Source organism: Gopherus evgoodei, chromosome 4 (genome assembly GCF_007399415.2).
Source record: "Gopherus evgoodei ecotype Sinaloan lineage chromosome 4, rGopEvg1_v1.p, whole genome shotgun sequence".
Classification (NCBI taxonomy): Eukaryota; Metazoa; Chordata; order Testudines; family Testudinidae; genus Gopherus; species Gopherus evgoodei.
The window spans coordinates 86,831,174-86,851,213 of record NC_044325.1 but is presented as its reverse complement, the minus strand read 5'-3'; the positions used below and the strand labels follow the sequence as shown (position 1 = coordinate 86,851,213).

Genomic DNA, 20,040 nt, shown 5'->3' with positions numbered 1-20,040 from the left:
AATTCAAAACCTATTTGGTTTCAGCAGTAAAAAGCTTTAACTAAGAAAGATAAACCAAAGCAAACTTTTTTTCCTAACATTTGATAAACCTATTTTCTCTTTAGCTATATGCAGATAAAGCATTTTATGCTGTTTCAATAACTTTACATTAAATTGTAAATTTGGCAACTTTTTAACAAAAGTTCAGACAGCTTTCACTGTTTGCAATCAGAACCACAACCTTAGTGCAATATTATATTTATTTCTTACAGGAATTTTGGTTGCCATACAAGAATATTAAGGATCAGGGAAAGTGCAAGTTACAGGAGCTTGATTTTTAATCAATTCGAAATAAGAGGAATTAAAGCACAAAAATTACAGCAACATAGATAACGTGAACACAAATTGTTACACAAACTATATTGAGAAACATTAATATCTAGAAAAGAAAAGAAAAAATGTAATGGAAAAATTATCAATATTTGTGGCTTACACACAATCATTGCCAGATCAACTGGGTAATGCTTGTTTAAGAACTCAGAAAATCACCATTTTTATTAACTTAAGTACCACAAGTAATTAGCTTTTGTGATATGTAAATTCTGTAAATCAACAGTCACATCTAGTCATTTTATAATATATGAATTAAACTTAAAATGTTCCCAGACACTCAGGGAAAGGAGTCTGCAGTTATACACAATTTACATCTTGTGTGATTTTGGTATTGTATACACAAATATTACAGAAATTAGGCATGTAAATGCAATTTATTTAAATTACAGTATATAAACAAAAGTTGATCCTAAAACCTGGAATATCATAACATGTTTCATAGAGTTCTAACATTTTCTTCTCCACTATCACAGTAGCGTGAAATAATAGGGCCATTCCCCCACCCCAACATTTCCAAAACTGATGAAAATACTAGGAGTTTTATCTGTTACTATTGCTTTCTGTAGCAAAGTCATCAAACAGAGCTAGAGACCAATTCATCTTGGCAGAGGTGTATTTTATTGGTAAAAGTAGGTCCTGTTACCCTTTAGTTCATAAGACACAATGCAAAAATAAACTATTTCATTAGCTCTTTAGTGTTTTTAATCTCTGTTCTACTAATTATACTGTACCTATTCTTTAAGTGCCCGAAAAGATACACAAGCAAGAAACAACACTTGTTTAAGAAAGGGATACCATCAGCTGTAATTTACTTGTGTATGTCAGCACTCATTAAACCTAAATTCAACAATAAGGTTGTGATTAAAAAGCATCTTGAAAGTCATCATCTACATTTTCTTTTACTACCGTATTATCTATTGTATTTTCTGGCACATATTATAGAGGTAATACCAACTGTAGTCAAAGAAACAAAAAGGAGCATGGCATTAGTGGTTTATTTACTGAATTCTGTAATATCACCAAATGGAAGACAATGATGGCTGAATTACCATTTTTACACTTTTTAAAGTATTTGATGACCCTAAGGTGCCATTATTGAATATCTGAATGAAAATGTCATTCTCTACAACAATTGCCATGTAAATATGGAAAAACTCAGTACTCTTGAAAGTAAAACGCCTCAATACTGATTTTTATTACAAGGTTACTTGAAACTTTCAAATACAAATATAGACCTGCAAAGGGTGTAGTAACAGATGTTAAGTCAAGATTTGTTCCATAAACGGGGCAGGAGGTTGAATAGTTGCTTTGCTAATGCATTGTTAATTGTGTAATCACTTTTGAAGAAGTATTCATCCTCCTTTGAAGAAGTTCTAGGAAAAATAGAAAATATAACACAGCTCTGCTGGTTCAGATGCATCCAAATGAGGTTGATTTAAAAAGGTCAAGACTTATTATTCCACAGAAATAGTATTAAACCACAAAAGTGTTTTTTTATTTTTTTTTAAATTTTTTATTTTTTTAATTTTTTTAACATTCTAGCACTGAAGTGGCACAAAGGCTGCCCAGTAGACCAGCCACTTATTTTCTTAAAATATTGTGCTTATAAACTATCTGTACAACTATTTAAACTTGCAGTAAAGAAAGGTATTTAAATTGCTAAATTTTATGTACTTGTTCTAGGGCTGTTGCAGACCTAATTAGACACTTGACTGTGAGCAGAAAAAAAATTATAATTAGAGAGAGGCTGGACCATAACAAGGAACAAAAAAAATCAGGAACCTTCCAAAAGGTGGGAGAACCTGATAGTATGGTAGGTTGAGAGTCTGGCTGTCCATACATGATGTGCCTGCCTTGAACAGGTTGAATGTTCAGAGATTAAGACCCACAAAACTCCTACAGAAATTAAGAGGTGTTAATTATAAAAGGAGTCAGACACAGAGAGAAAATTGTTAACTTTAAAGAAAAAAAAAAGTCAAATCTGCCAAAACTCTGTATGCTGAGAGTGCAGAAGCAGTCAACAATCAACCCCAAAGTGGGCCAATCGTCTGTAATGCTGATCAGGGCTTGATGGATCGCTCTGTGGACCCCGCTACTAATAATTTTGGAACACAGTAAAGAAGTCACTTGAGCATGATGGGAAGCTTTCTGCTCCTGCTTAGGCATTGACTATGCTTCCTCCACCAACAGCCCAACCCAGGCTAGTCAGGAAATGATGAACCAAGCCCATAAATCCGGACCTCTGTTTTCCTGGCCCTTTGGAACACTTGCATTCTAGGACACCACATGTCCCCTCCTTTGTTAACATTTACCCTTTAAATATTTTTTAAACTGTAGGTGATCACGTGCTCAAACATTTTTATTTCTACTAACAGGCCCCAATCCTTCTCCCAGTTATCAGTGGCAACATTCCCACTAACTTCCATGGAAGCAATATCCTGTCTTATATCCCAGTTTTTCAGTTGTTGAGTACTTGCAACTCAATGAATTAAGCAGAATCTGTGGGGGCTCAGCATGTCTGAAAAATCTGACTATAAAGTCTAAAAGATGCACATGGACACAGTATAGCCAACACTCTTCACAACCACATTTTAATTTGCTCATATAGTATATGCTGGGCCTCATTAGCAGTTTATCTGGTTGGAAAATTGGGGTGTCTGGTTTAAACTAGCCTCATTTCATGGGATCTCAGAGAATTCTCTTCCAATCTATACATAGTTTCCACATTCTACTTATCAGGTCAGTACAGCATGTTTAAAACCTGTTCTGCTACCTTGGAATTGTGCTAAATATAAACGCAGAAATAAAGAAATACCTAAGTAAAGCAGAACAGTTACCTTTGAACAAGAGTCTCCAACAGCACTATCAGCTTCACGGCCAACAAACCAAAGATCTACACTGGATCAAACTGACATTGTGAAAGAGGGGGTGAAGTAGTGCATCTGCTATTTATTAATTAAAAACTGGTTAAAAAGGTAAAGCCCGTGAGGATCTATCCAAAAAAGCCCAAAAGGGAAAAAAATGTTTAGATTCCATGACAAGAGAGTGTCAAGAACGGACTACCCTGGATGGCAGGGGAGAGGTGTATATAAAATAAGGTTATTTTTTCCTCCAAAATAAAATGCTTGTGGTTTTAAACCAAAAGAAAAAACTTACACATTCTGGGTCCAGAAGGTCATCATAAATGGAGAGGTAATATTTCACAGTTAACAATTATCTTTCTTTTCTATCTCCACCCCACACCTCCCCACCCCTACCTTGGAAATAAAATAGCCCCATTAATTTCATTTACTTGGGTTTAAGCTTGGGCACTAAACATACAGTCTGCATTACTGAGTACCAGCAGCTAAATTAAACCTTTTCTTCTTTTGCTGGCACTCACAGACAGCCAAGACATTTTGCGTATTTCAGTACCAGCCCATCTCTATTTATAACAGAAGTTTGAGAGGCAAGAGTAGCCATTTTTATCTGTCCAGTAGTTGTTTCAAAGCTCTTTCTATATTCATTCTGTGCCCAACTCTAGTCACTCCAAGGTCTATCAAGTCTTCCTTCTGAAGGTTTGGTAAATGGGTGCCATCTATTTCATTGTCCATGAAGGTCTCTTTATGTTCACCTAAGTTTAGACTTTCCAACCAATCTGCCACATCTGGTTTAGTCCACAGGTGGACAGGCTTAGTTGTAAAAGGCTTATTTGAGATTGGCTGTTGCAATATTGAGGGGGAAGGAGACCTGCTGCGTCCTGTGTTCAAGCCAAATAAGTCCCCAGAAGGAGGCTGGCTGGGTAGGCTAAATACATCAGACAGAGTTGGAGAAGGAGATGAAGCTGAAGCAGCAGCAGTCAGAGGAGCAAGCATGATGTCTTTGTTAATCTCTGTTGGTGAAACCACAGGGCTTGGAGCGTGTCTCACTCCTGATGTCCTACTGTCATAGTCTGGTGACCTGCTCTGCAATGTGATGGGCTGGCTGGTTCCAGGCCGGACTGTAAAAGTGATAGTTGTACTTCGTGTACCTGAGACAGTACTCATGACTTCTGTGCTCCTAAAATTACAAACAGAAAATATCCAGAAACATCAGCAACTGAATGAAGGATTTTCCTTACCAACAAGAGAAAAAAGTGGTTTTGAAATAACAAAAATGAAGTTTTTTTGGGGGTGGGGGGTGGGATAGATCTCACACATGAATGTACATTTTGTAACATGGCCAGGTTAAGGCACAGGCACTGAGACGTTATCACAGTTCTTTCCCACAAAACAAACCTAACTCTCTATGATCAATGGTAAGCCATAATGTCATTATAAATGAAAATCTTGCCTATGAGAAGTTTTAGAAAAGCCAGAGAACATGATATATTTACGTTTTCTTCCCTTTACATGGACTCTATAAATTAATTCAAAATTAAATGGGAAAATGTTACCAACGCAAGGACTCTTTGGGTACGAGTTCTAGATATGTAACTAGGCCATGAAGTTCAGATCGGAATATGAATACACCTCAAATACTGGGAGTGGCTGGTTTTGGTTTGGTCTCGTCTCTGACTAAGTCAGGATTTAAATCTCACACAGTGAAATAGTGTAACTAAAAAATGCAGAGTTTAAACATGAATTTGAAACTTACTTGAAGCATGTTATTTACTTTGACTTTGAACTTAAAAATATCAAATGATGAGTTAATTTTACTGCCTATTTTGATTCCTATTCATCTATATAAAAAGTTTACTGAATCTCTTCAAATGATCCCTGCAGAGACCACCTCTTGGAAAGAAAGTTTAGTTTAGTCTTTTAAGTTCCCACTAAAGCCTTTGCTGACATTGCCTAGTGAAGGTGTCAATAGTTTATATGGATATGGGTACATTATGAAGGGGATTGGCATCACCAGTCTTTTTGTAGAGATTATGACTTTTGTTTATTTTTATGAAAACTACTGTCCTGGGCAGGATTTGAACTAGCTAGCTACCGGTAAAAAGCTCCATATACCTTTACAAAACCCTTGAGCCATCCAGTCACTGTTTTTTGGAAAATTCGCTTCCAATATTTTTTATCAACAAACAGGCAACCCAAAAGTGTGATGAGAGTACCAACCAACCAACCGCAAACCACATTTATGTTTTAACAGTCAGTTCTTTCCTCCCGTGATGTTGCCACTTTTGGTTTCCCTAATCAGATTTTTTCCCCCGTGGCAAATGACTACCTGTTCCCTCATAATGAAAAAAACTTTCCAGTTACAATTAGATAATCAGGGTGGACATCTCAGGCCACAAAACCTATTAATCTATTTTTCTTTTTGTTAAAATGGCAAATTAAAACTGAAAACCTATTTTATTTATTTGGCACAGCTCCAGTACCTGGGTCAAATTTTGTAAGATGCTGGGTGCCTTCAACTCCCTTTGACTATAAGGAGAATTGAGGGTGCTCAGAGTTTTGACAGATCAGTCACTTGAACAGGAAGTGTCTAATAAAAATATAGTCTGCCTATTTTTTGGTGAACCATGCGGAGGTGTCTATTTGTGCCCTGGAAAATGGTTTAAATGACTTGTTAAGTGATGCAGTTCCAAATTTATACAATCTGGCTACCATGAAAATGGTTAAATTTAATCTGACTTTGTTTCATCAACGGGTATTCTACAGGCATATTAGTTTTGAGCCAACAGTTCACATAGATGTTCATATACAGAACACCAATACTAGCAGTATACACTATTTCAATTATATTCACTGTGATGAGAGCTAAAAGGTCAGATAAATCAGATTTATCTGAAAAGCTCAGAGTAACACAACATATCAATTCTTCGCAGGATTTACATTCTGATTATTCAGAATGTACTTTGAGTAATTTGGATGCACACAAGCAGTATTACTGATTTCACCCAAACCATTCCACAGGTTCAAAGGGAACAGGCAAAATCTTAAGGTCTGCAGGGTCAGTCCTTTAGTTACTCCAAAAGTATAGTAGGGGCAATAGTTTCAGAATTTAGCTATTATTGCACAGTATTGTAATTTGACCAAGAAAGGTAAAAATCTGCAAGGTTTTCAGTACCTCCTTGTGAGCTGCTTGGAGCCTAATGGCTCTCAGCATCTTGCAGGATTGGGCCCAAAGCAACAGCACTAGCATATTGTAAGCCGTATATAGTAAGAAAAATCAACGAACCAAGAGAAGTAAATAACTTTACTCATTTTAACTTAGAACTAAGTGGCCACTCCCAAATTCCTCAATAAGGCTAGACACCATTTGAAGACAATGGCAGTTTTGCTTTGAAAAAGAATGATTGCACTCTATGGCCATGATTTATATAAATGGCCTAATCCACTAGCATGTGAAAATTTCTCCTTACACCTCCACCTACTGTGCGTCTTTGATTTAACTTTCCTATACTATATAAAAAATTAAGTTTTGATTATTAATCCATGTTCATCACAGTAGTGCCAAGGGACCAACTAAGAATGGGTCCCCATTCTGCTAGGCACTGATATTTTCCTGTTGCTTAGCAGCGATATAACTGACAACACTGGGTTCCATCTTCATCTTCCACTTTAAAACGTACTGTCACTGCTCATAAATTACTGCTGTAATGGACTCCAAGTATATATTTGTTCAGAAAAACCATTATTACTGTACCTTTTACATGGAAACTGCATTATGCCTTTAACAAAAAGTTAATATGCTCTTATCATAAATATTTACATTATTTCTATGCCACTTTCTGATAGATGGGACAAATCTATTTTAGTTATTTAACGAAAAACATTAGCAGCTCTATCTCAAACATACTGTAATTATAACATTTACATTTTATAGCACCTTCATTCCAAGAAACCCAGAATACTGCACTAACATTAATGAATTTAACTTTACAATCACAAACCTCCTCTGTGGTAGCTGTTAACATCACTGTACAGATAGGACAATAGCCACAGAAGTTCTGTGACTCAACCACATAACAGGTCTGTGGCACAGCCAGAAATAGACCTCTCCTCCTTTCCTAGTCCTGTGCCTTAAATCACACGACCCTCCTTTGACTGTCCTTACATGCCATGCCAATCCTTGCATTACAACATGTGCTATACAGAAGTCTATATAGCTTTTTCAGCATACTCAGTGTCATAAGAAAAAAAATTTGTGAGTAACTGCCATTCTCCCTATATTTTGTTATTCCTTTTCTATGGCAACTATTTTAATTCTAGACTCACTGAATTCATTTTTCTTTCCTTTCATTTCTGTGTTTTAAGAAGTTATATATGAAAGACTACATATCAGTTCTCTACTGTTGTGTGGCTCATTGTTAAGACAGGAAGGTCGGCAAAATGGTAGCCAATGGATTCACGTACATTCTAGTTGGTCAATATAAAGGTGTGTGTTTGATCATATTATAGTAGTGATATTAATGTTCTCCTGCCTAAAACTAAATTTCTTTATAAAATTACAGACTGAACTCTCTCCCTCCCTTACTTGCACACTTGAAAAGGTGAAGAACGAGGATTATTTTAAATAAATCTGTCCCTATTAAGAATCAGCAAATGATAATATTTTGGTGTAGACATTCACTTGTGTGTGATTGCACTGGCTGCAATGCATATTACACTGGCTCATATTACATCATAATATATAAGTAATGTGTCACAATGGTGTATTTCTCAAGTGCAAAAGCAGTCCATGTGGGTTGCAAACAAGAAATTTTACTAGCTAATTCTGAATCATATTTGCATGATTTAAATACACTGTTATATTTTTAATTTTAACAGAGATTCAGTGGCAGACAGCATGCTGCAATATATTCTAGATGGCTCCCTTGCGGGAAGTAGGGGGCAGGGAACACAACAAAACCATGCATTATGCTCTCATCAGAGCTATTTTTATACTGTGACTTGCCTAAAGGCCTGATGTCTATGACAAAGCTCTTCCACCTTCTTTTAGAAAAACAAGTCTTAGTGAAAGAAAGCCAATAATATATAAATAGCAATACAGTACAAAATAAGGTTATTCAAACCCTAACTTGTGGAAACAAAATTTTTCTTTAATCACAAATGTTTGTATTTTACTTCAGTTCAGTCCAATAAAGAAACTGAAAAGCTAGTTGCCAGAATCTGTTAGCTAGAGAGATCAGAAGAGACCCTTGAGTCGTCACATTGTGGGGTGGTTTATGGGAGGAAGGAAGTGAGGCAGGATCAGGAATCCTGGCGGGGGCTGGTGAAGATAAGGGACAGCATGCGGGTTGGTAGGGCACAGAGCATTTTGCTGAGTAGTAAGTTCAGTGCTAGCTGGGAAGGATTGGGAAATGGTCTGTGAAGGGACGTCTCTGTTCCGGGGATATGGTTTCAGTGGGAGCAAGCAGCGATCATTAGAGGTTTGTGGGTTTCTTGGAGTAAAAGTTTCAGTGGTAATTTAGAAAGCTCAGGAAGTCTCTGCAGTGGAGGAATGCTCTCCGTGGTGAGGGAAAGGGATTCAGATAGAGGGAAGAGGGGCTGCTTCAGCAGGAGCGGACAGTATTCACATGACTAACAGAAGATGGAAAAGTGGGAGCAGACTAGAAGTATGAAGGGGAAGGAATCACAGCTACAAGTGCAGAGGATGTAGTGGACTTTGGGGAGCCTGGTTGTACCTCAAGAATAACTTATAAAATAGAAATTGATAATCTTGTGTGTGGTTGTGATTTGTCTTTGCATTAAACAAAATCAGATGCAACTTCATTTTGTCAACGTATGAACAAAACTGATCTGTGACCAAATAACTCATTTATCACTGGGTTTTAATCAGTTGGTCCAATAACGAAGTGGACTAATGTGAAAATGGTAAAGCAGAGCAAGAGGATACTATAAGGCTATGTGCCTGTGTGGGAAAAAGCTTTTTGAATCATTACCTGGGATCAATGTAGTGAGTGAGTTTTGCTGTTGGACTGTCCTGTGCTCTCCCCAGAGGTGAATTACTACTTTTGGAGAAACTGTGTATGATCTGACAAATTTTGTGAATTAAAATGTTGCAGCAACATTGGTGGTTAACTCATTTTGCAAACAAAGTCATCCACTAGTGAAGGGGGGAAGAGAGCTTTATCTAATAGAATAATAGTACGTAAATAACATAAAAATCCCACAAACACCTGCAAAGCTCTGAGCACGCCACATATTTGAAAATCAGGCCACTTATTTAGGCACCTAAATATGGATTTAGGAACCCATTTAAGAATCATTGCTGAAATCTTTCTCCATGCAAAAGGTGGCTTTAATCTCAGTTTGAAATCAGATCTAGTTCTGTAAATCGGTGATTGTAGAGTGGCTACCATTTCTGGATTAGGATAAACCAATCCCAACTGCAGTTAGAAACAAAGTTAACACTAAAATGTTATACCAATGAGTGAAAATTAGAGAAAAGAGAAGGGACAACATAGAATACTCTATGCTTTTTGTTGTCACTTACTTCATGGCACTTCAGCATGACCCTCTTCTGTTAACAGCAGTCATGGGAGCAAATAAAAATGACAAAATGGAATGACTAAAACATTGCAAAATAACGTACAAAGCAAGAGATCTTGTGAAACTGGCTGAGAAACAATTCATGAGATGAATTGAAACTAATGGACACAACAGTAACTGAAAAAATTCACTGGTAGGTTGATTTTTTAGAATAGTCACAAAAAGATGATGGTGTTGAGTTAAAGTTGCAGTCACCCTATAACCAAATGCACTGTTATTTACTATTTACTATGCATAACTCGCTACTGAATTTAACTCTGCCTTACCTGATTGCGATAAAATTATGTCACTTCTCCAGATAAATATTATAAAAAATGGAGACAGGTAAGAAAACATTTATAATATCAAGTTCATTAAAAAAATCATACCAACACACTATTGTTTTTTTCTCCCTTCAGGGCTTAATCCTGCAAGCTGCCTAACCATGTTCGACTCCCATTGTTTTCAATGCGAGTTGAAGGTACTTAGCATCACCACACAGAATCAGGTCCACTGCTAACATCAGAAACATCAAAACATTTCACAAAACAGAACCATATAAGAATTACATCCTGAATAAATGATAACCATTTCTGTCTAAATCAGTGTGATTTGTTAACAGTGGTGATAGTAAACTACAATAACTGTCATTACTATTTATTCCCTATTAGCATGTTGAATCTGACTGGCGCAATTAAGGAAACTCATGGTGAATGATGCCATTTTCACCTTGGGCTGTTCTGCTGCTTTTTTCTTCCCCTTCAGAGCCACTTGGTTTATTTGGTGTTAATCACACTGACATTATTCACTGGATCCTCTGGGTTGCACTGATCACTAAGTTGCTAAGCAACTACTTGGTTCACAGAGTACACAGTAATCTGTTAAAAGTGGTTAAAAAACCCTGATTTATTCTCCTATTTTGCTTTATCAGATCCATATAGAAGCTTGTAGGTTTTAAAATGAATTTATAAAACAGCTAATATTAGCTCTTAACATTATGGGAAAAATGTAACTCCTTCAGTGCTACAATGAAGATTTATTTTCCAAATAACAGCTAAGTATTTTTTTGTTTTTAATAGATGAACCTAAATCAAAATTCCTGGGACTGAATATACCCAGCTACTATTAAAAACTCTTTTTTTAAATTGGGCTCAAATAGAACCTGCAGGAATGATCAAGCCTAACCTTTTTTGGGGGAGGGGAAAGGATGAAAAGGGAGGCAGTGAAAATCAGATATCCAAACTTGGGGTGTAAGAACTTACGTAATGAAGGAAGATGTGTTAGACATACTATATAACATTTTGCAATTAGGACTGGTCTCCACAATTGCCTGAACTAGATGGCTGCAGGCCAGATTCAAACGCAGATCAAATCCCTCTCTAGCTAGTTATCGTTTCTTCTTTTAGCAGTATAATTTAAGTAAGTGCATCCTTTGGATTTCTCCTCATCTCTTTCCTCCTGCCCTGCCCACAAATTAGGTAATTCAGTAGAGACATAAGTAGACTTTCCAGCCAAATGATTCTAAATATTAACATACGTTCAGTATCCCAAGGCCATCACAACTACACACAAGAATTATTACTATAGCAAGGTATAAAGAAAGAAATGTCTTGGCTCCTTCTACTTGCTTAATCACTGAGTGTGAAATTCTGCACATTACTGTACAAAAACATTTCTGTTGTCCTCATTTACCAGAAAACAGAGGTCATATTTCATTATTCTCTTTGATTAATGCTCACAAATTATCTATAATTTAATGCATCTATGATCCTTAAAATTTTAATCAGCACCATGAAATGATACAATCACCATGACTGAGTTACAGTTCTGACAGCTACAAAGCATCATATAATTGGAAGTAAGCCTTACCATTAAAGCATCTTGCTAGCTGTGCAGAGATCATTTTTAGTAATGTTTAGGAATGCCACATATGCTGTAAATTTGTACATTTCACATGAACAATGCGTGTTTTAATTTCATCAGGCATCTGGTGCTGAGTGTTGTGAAGATAACCCAAGCTAACCTGTGAACAATGCTTGTATGTGTACCACTGCTCTCTTTGGACAGGGTGTCTACCAGGCCTACTAAAATGTTTATCAGTTTCCCTTTGGCAGAGCTAATTGAGCTATTCCTTTAATTCAATACGATTTCTGCATTTCTGAGGTAAGTTTCTTAGTTCTCTAAATACTACTTTGCAGAGCGAAAGGCAGCAACCCTTATATTTAGCTTGCCCAATGCTTTTGTATATTAAAAAGAATTCTAATGCCTTGAGGGCTTGAAAATTTGGCAGGAGGATAGTCCAAAGTATGTTGGAACTTAGCAAATAATTCTGTTTATCATGCACAAATGGAATATACAGTCTTGAACTTATTCAGTCATAGGTGGGAGAGGACTAAAAGCAGTGAAAAAATTTATTTCTGTCACTGAAGTCAGCATGTTTGACTAATACACACAAGGTGCAACAGATCTGCTGAGTAAGGCAGTGATACTTTTACACAGGCAGTTTCTGGAGAAGAACTACAAATTTAAAGTGGGCAGTTCTAGACATTAACACACATACTAGGGCCAATTTCAAGTTAATGCCAGGAAGGAGAACTAGGCACTCTGTCCGCTCCCATGAGTTTGCCATTAGCATCTCATGCCCTCTCCTCCTCCTCCCCATCTAGGAATTTGTCATCCATTCTTGCCACTAGGCAGAGCACAGAGGAGGGTAAGCAGAAAAAAAGACCTAAAAGGGTCCAATCCCACTGCAGTCATTGGCAAGGCGCTCAGACTTCATTGGGAGCAGATCAGGCCTGAAATGCAGAGTCCTATGCATATTAAGCAGCAGAAATCTTTCTGATAGACTCAATTTCATCCTATTACTTCAGTTACTCTCCTACTTCCCCCTTGTAACACACTAAAAAATTCATTTCACCATTGGTTTTTACATCTTTTAAATAGTTGTAGACCATTTCTCTCCCCCATTTCCTCAATCTTTGCTTAGCCAAGAAATAATTATTTAGCTCTTTTAAGTCTTTTCTCATACATCAATCATCCAGCTCCTCAGCTCCCTTTTTCTGCTCATCTTTAAATACCTCATATGCATCTACACCAGAGGTGGAAGCAGCGGTATGACCCCATTCTGGCTCCTACATGTAGGGGCAACCAGGGGACTCGCATGCTGCACCCACCCCAAGCATAGCCCCTGCAGCTCCCATTTGTTGGGAACTGCGGCCAATGGGAGCTGCAGGGGTGGCAGATGGGGCAGCGTGCAGAGCTGCCCGGCCGTGCCGCTGCAGGGGAGCTGGAAGCAGGATATGCCGCTGCTTCTGGGAGCTGCCTGAGGCAAGCGCTGCCCGGAGCCTGCACCCCTAACCCCCTCCCACGCCCCAACCCCCTGCCCCAGCCTTGATCCCCCTCACACCCTCCAAACCCCTCAGTCCTAGCCCGGAGTCCCCTCCCACACCCTGAACTCCTCATTTCTGCCCACAACCCAGACGGAGCCTTCACCCTCTCCCTTACCCCAGCCCCCAATTTCATGAGCATTCATGGCCCACCATACAATTTCCATACCCGGATATGGCCCTCGGGCCAAAAAGTTTGCCTACCCCAGTCTATACCTTTCTGATACTGAATTAAACAAACAAAACCTTTCCTCTCCCCCAATATTCAAGAGGCATTCTACTAGAATTATAGAAAGAGTAAAATCCCTGTTAGTGAGGTGATGCATCTTTATATGCAGACCAACACTTTATAGGCCTTTTTTTTTTATTGTCATATCACATTGTAAACACATGTGATTTTGCTGTCTGCTGTACCTCCTAGGTCTTCCAGCATTACTCCTTCCCTGCATTCTCTGTCCTGAAAGTGTGTTTGGGATTATTTTTCCACAGAAGAATTAGCTTGCAGTCAATTTGAATTTAATTTTGCCTTCATTTCTGATTTTTACACAGACTCAAGTCTTTTGAGCCTTAACTAGGAGAAAACTCAAACAGGTCTTAAAAAGCAAAACTTTTAATAAAAAAAGAAAGAAAAAGTAAAAGGTTTATCTCTGCACTTTAGATGGTAAAAAGTTACAGGGTCTTTCAACTTATAAACAATAGAAAGAAACTTTCTCCAGCAGAAACACAATTTAAGCTACTTCCAGCAAGTACACACATGTAAATGAAGAAAAAACAACTTAAAAGACTATGACCGCCTTTTCTTACTCATAATTCTGAATAGATAAGAGACTGTAGCAGGGAGATTGGCAGAAACCTGGCTGCACCTCTAGTCCCGTCCAGGACCCAGAGAGAACAAAGCCAAACCCAAAACCCACAAACAAAAGCTTCCCTCCCATGAGATTCGAAAGTATCTTGTCTTCTGATTGGTCCTCTGGTCAGGTGTTTGCAGGTCACTGTTTGTTAACCCTTTATAAGTGAAAGAGACATTAACCCTTAGCTATCTGTTTATGACAATGTGTGGTAAGAATTCATGTAGGAGAGGAAAAGACCAAAACTATGAGGGAATAATATAATGTAACTGCTTCCCTCAGGGTTCCCAGTAGGCAATTTATTTCTAGAGATCTACCATCTATGAATACCCCTTTTTCTGCATGACTAATTTTTTTTTTTAAAATATAATACTTTAGCGGCTCTTCAAAAACTGTTTGAAAGTGTCCCTGTCAACCTAATTTTGTCTTTCCCCAGAAAGAAATCTCCATTTATTTCTACATTTCATTTCCCCCCTAGTAAATGCAGCGCTTTCATTTTGACTCATTAAAAAGTTGCAGTGAAATTAAGAGTTCTGATTATTTTAGAATAGGAAGGAATGGCAAAGCATGTGCTAATTATTTGCTACTCAATATTTTGGAATAAACAGAAATGTTCAGTTCCACTGTAACCTGGAAAAGAACTCCTAAATATGAAAGAATTAAATAAGATTAGGCATATAAAGCCAGGTACACTAGCTATTTAATGTGACTTTAGACAAAGAAAAGTAAGTACTGCACACATTTAAAAAAAACAAACAAACAAAAAAAACCCCTGAAGTCATGAAGGCAACAGAAAGACTACACAGTCTGACCTTGTCATCTCTGATTAGGCAACTTCCTGTTTTACAGGATTACCGAAGGCATCCTCAATTATACTAAGTTCAGTTTCTGCTCCACCTTTGGTAAAAGACCATCTACCTTAAGCAACCAAGATATGTTGGTCAATTTGTACAAATTTCACTGGATTTGTCTTTTTTGTATTAAGGCCTCTCAAGTGCACCAGACAACTCAATTTATATTCTCTGTTTGCATCAAGCACAATTGAAAGGAATTCCATGCTCCTGGAATTTTTTACCCATATCTTCATTCTAGGAACGCTGTATGATCCTTCATACCTTCCTTTATGGCCACCAGTTCAACAGCTTATATCCAGTGGGAAAGAACAAACTTTAACTACCATCCTCTGAGGCTTGAGATAATACTGCTTCCTAAATGAGAGATCATTTGGTATTAAAATAGCCACCCTTTCTATAATGCCAAACATCTCCCTGATGTATCCAAAGAGTGGGAGCCATACTGTGTTTCTTCTTTGGGGCTACTGCCTGCCCAGCACAGTAATTCTTGGGGGGAATAATTTGGATAGTAACTTTAATATATAGTAGCATTACATTTTTGCACAGAAGCTCCAAACAAAAATGGATTTCCACATCGCGGGTCACACGGGCTTGCAGGTCAGCAACCACTCCTAAACTCTGTATGATGCCAAAGCTCTCCATACCACAAAGAGGATACCATATTTTCTTATAATGTACAGGTCAAGCCCAATTATTCAAATCTCTTGTAGGACAGTGGTAACATTCAGAAAACTGGAGTTAAAGAAACAATTTTTAATCCAAATCTAGGATTAAGAGGAACATATCCACTTTTCAGATGTGTGGCTTACCTATACTTACTTTAGCAAAATATAAACACTTTTCCATTTACCTGCAGGCCTCTGCACATGCCTGTGATCAAGAGTTATTGTACCCTTTTTCTTCCAGCTCATTTTTAATGACAATTTTTGTGTTCAGTGTAATACAATATACATTTGAATGTGCAAGGATACAAGATATCCTGTGGGATCTCCTTATAGGACTTGTGTGGGTATTTGGAAACCAATTCCATAAAAAAAAATATGGCCAATTGTAAACAGAGCAAGGCTGCAAAAGGAGTGCTGATCTAGAAACTTTTCTAGCTCCCTGAAATTTTCTTTCACAGATTGTTCAGTAAACAAATATGTGCAACTGAAATATAAATAAAAATTGAAAACTGTAAATATATGTGAATTACAAAGATATTGCATACAGATGTTATTTAAATCAACAGCTTAGTGGTAACAATGTGATTTCAATAAAAAGCTTCATGAAATATCTTTGTGGTTCATGTCTTGTCATACTATAAGGATTACATTTAATATTACTGATTAAATGAGTTTAACTAAATCAAATAATGCTATGCTGAGAGTGTGCAGTAAGACTTAAGTGAAAAGTGATGTTTTATCAGTTATGGAACTGAATACAATTATAATTGTTGAGTAAAACTGCAAGAACTCTGTTGTATAAATAGCATTGTAAAAGAAAACACACACCAGTTCTTAAACATAAACCTAAACAATTCACATCAAAATAATGGATACTCTGTGTCTCAAAGTGATAGCAACTGAGAGAACTCTTGTCTAGTTGTAGGCTACCATACTCACTTCAGATCAGCTTCTCCCATGAATTTTAGGTTTGCTCTGTTTACAATTGGCCAGATATTTTATGAGAAGTTTTCTTTTAACAAGTAAACAATACAATATATCCAATATTTTGACGACAGTCTCCATATAGTAGGCATCATACATGACTTCACTATTCATTATGGGCATTTTCCTGCTCTCTCCTCTCAGGCAAAACTCAGTTTCAAGTCAATATGAATTCTGCCTCAGCTAGGAATGCAGATAGAGTGGTCTTGGTGCTTGTTTACACATTGGGGTAATGCGAGCACTACTGGGTGTGATTTCTAAACAGCATTAATGCGTTGCACATTAATTCAAGTACGTAGACCGTGCTGGTTCACACTAAAAATTCCCAACTTCACTTTAACATAGTACTGTTTTGAGCAGCACTACATTAAAGGGGATTAGGGAACTTTTAATGTGCATCTGCAGAATCTATGAACCAATTAATGTGCATGAACCAATTGCTGCTCCACGTACACAAGCCCTTCAATCTAGTGTCCACAACAACAGAACTTAAAATGGAAACAAATAATTATAAACGTCCTGCTGGTTTCTGCTTCTTGCTTTTGCGGTTTACTGAACCGTCCTTGAAAGGAACTTCCACAGAGACCTAAAATGTGTGTGTTAAAGGGGTGGCATTCTAGCAAAGGGAATTACAGTGGAGCTAACTGTAGCTGATAGCTAGGGGTAGACTTATTGGCCAATGTGGTGGTTATTATAGGAAACCTCAGAAAATGGGCTCATTTTTCCCCAATGAAAATGTACATTATTTTATACTGGAAACTAGCAGAATAAGCAGGGGGAAAACTGTCAATTATATAGTGTGTTTATACCCTAGGCTGATCTTTAACGTTATCAAAATTCTTATTGTGGAGCCTGCTAATGTAAATTCTCAAAAGCATGCTCTTGTTTAAGAAACAGAGTAATTACATCTTGAAAGAAGTACAGATCTTGTTTTAATTCTTTTAGTTTCATTTACCTTGTACTGAGACTTGCAGTTTTTGTTCCAGCAGGGGACTCCAACCCTTCCCCTGGCTTTGAGGATTTCTCTCTGTTCATTTGTTGTAGTATTGAGTTCAATTCACTAATAACGTTAGCCTTTGGGCCCGAGAGAATTGGGCTTTTTACTTCAGTTACATCACCCCATAGCTTAGAGGTCCTTTGCTGTAAAACTTTAGCCGTACTGGGCTGTGCAATGATAGGAGGTGGAGGTGGAGCAGGTGGAGGGATAACAAAGCTATCTACAGTTTCTTCAATTAGAGCATCTTTGTAAAGTGCATTGCTTTTGTTGATTATGGGCTTCATTTTTGGCTTAGGAGGTACTGGGGGTTTGTCCACCAGAAATGTTTGCCCATCTGCATAGACTGTACAAGTATCCAAGTTCTCACCACCTTCAGAGGATAAGGTAGAGATGCTGGACACTGTTGAGATAGTGCTGGTTGTCTCCAAGTGATGGTCACTACTAGATCGACTGTCTACCTCCTCAATCCCAGAGTCGGTGACATGATCGAAACTTTCAGGGGGTGGCAGAAATGAGGCAGGCAAACAGTTTGAAAGACCCACTTGTTTTTTACTGTCTAAAGAATTCATTGATTGGTTGGGGTTAAATGAAACAGATGTAGGTGTTTCATTTTTTCTTTGCTTAAGTAAGTCCGTTACAGCAGAACCTGGAGCTGAACGGTCATCGGGGATATCAAAACTGTTAGCAAATTCTAAGGGAGGAGGTAATGGCTCAGTAAAAATAAATTCTTCATCAATATCAATGGATGCTAAAGGAGGTGGAGGGATGCGAAATGGCAAAATGACAGGGTCATCAACAGAGCTAGCTGCTACAATTGTTTTGCAGGGAGATGCAGGTGGCTCAGGTGTAGCAGATACATTTAACCCACTTTCTGCTTCTTCACTATCTTCTGGGATCTCCGATGGAGAATTGTCTGGGTTCATTTCCATTTCAACTCTCTTATCATCTTCAAGGGTCTCATCAGACTTTGCTGCATCCACAGTATGAACCATTAGTAAACCAGCTGATTTCTGCTGTGAAGTATCCACAATATTTATCAGCATGTTCTTCTTTTCTTCAGGCTTCTTCTCTTTCCCCATATCTGTTTCATATTTGTTTTCAGTCTCCTGCCTTCTCAGTGGGCCACATGTATTTTGCCTGGTAACAGCAGAAGTCACAGAAAATGTTGTTTCAATATTAGATCTCAGCTTTGTATCAATATAAAGTGGTTTATTAAGGTCTGCTTTACCAGTTTCTCCTTTGCTTGGAGTTTGTTGCGTTTGTTCTTTCATGGCTCTATCTCTTGCAGAGAGCGCAAGTGCTAAAGGTGAGTTTGGATCTAATAGCTTTCCTGTGAGTGGGTGAACATAATTATCTGAACTGGACACATTAACGGTCTGAGTTGCAACCATATTGTTTTCAGTAACTTTTTTTATGGATGAAGAGTTTAATGTCCTTGCATCACTTTCATCGCTAGGTTCACTGCTATTAAAAAGATTTTCAGATTCTCTAGGTGCAGGAATTGGTGATGGTGACATAAGTTGCCTAAAACTATCTTCATTACTAAATACGTCCTCATTGGTAAATTTGGATTGCCTCACACATGGTGTTGGGGGCAACAGGCCAACATCCTCATCTCCCAAGTCTGTCGAAAGGAAAGCTGGAGAATTACGCCTAGCTTCTAATCTCTTTTCCCTGTCCCTCACTGCTCCAGCAATGGCTGCTGCAAATGGACTACTGACATTCAAATTATCATCGGGCCTGAGCTGTCCAGGCTGCTCTGAAGACTGAGGGTCAATCTCCATACTGCTTCCTTGGCTGCTTTTCCCGCTACTGCTGGTAGATGGTTCTTTCACAATAATTGTTGGAATTGGAATAGAACAGGTCTTTTCTGGACTATCCTCAACATTAGACTGTTTCACTAGCATCCCCTTCCGCCTTGCTGGTTTGGCTGGCACGTAAACGGCTTTGCTTGCTATCTTCCCAACTTCAGAATATGGGTTTTCCGGCATCTGACCCCTCTTGTTTCTGAAGTTTGCCTGCAATGCGACATTCCTACTATACAAGTCCTCAGAATCTAGAGAATAACGGTCCAATTCTCTTCTGTAATACATCCCTTTGTCCCTCATTATTGTTCCCATATGTTCAGATCTACCTGAAGAAACCTTTGAACCTGAATTCTGATTAAATGCAGGTTTAATTGTTCCATAGCTTCTTGATGTTGGAGATTTGGGAGAGTTATAAAGGGAGGGAGAAGGTGGTGGTGGTGAAGGGGGTAGAGACTGTGGTGGAGGGGGGATATCTTCAGAAGTGTCTGGCATGGATAGACTTCTGGTAAATTTCAACATAGGAGGAGCCAAAAATTGACGTTCTTCCTCTGTTATTCCTAAAAAAAGAAAATGAATAAAGGGAAAACTTTAAAAATTTGCAATGTACTTAAATCCAATGGTATATTATTTCCACTAAAGATATGACCCTAAGGGAATGTCTACACATCCTGCAGGAGCTAGCCTCC

At 38.0% G+C, this 20,040-nt stretch overlaps 1 protein-coding gene across 5 annotated transcripts in view; it reads right to left on the bottom strand.

The window, feature by feature from the left end:
- Window positions 1–221: 221 nt before the first annotated feature.
- SHANK2 (SH3 and multiple ankyrin repeat domains 2) overlaps window positions 222–20,040 on the bottom strand; it is a 699,708-nt gene continuing 679,889 nt past the window's right edge. For all 5 annotated transcript variants that reach the window (XM_030560099.1, XM_030560100.1, XM_030560101.1 and 2 more), the window contains 2 exons: window positions 17,505–19,911; window positions 222–4,410 (listed from right to left, as the gene is read on the bottom strand). In XM_030560099.1, the coding sequence (XP_030415959.1) occupies window positions 3,837–4,410; window positions 17,505–19,911 (2,981 nt within the window). In that variant the 3' untranslated portion in view covers window positions 222–3,836. The remainder of the gene's footprint in view (window positions 4,411–17,504; window positions 19,912–20,040) is intronic.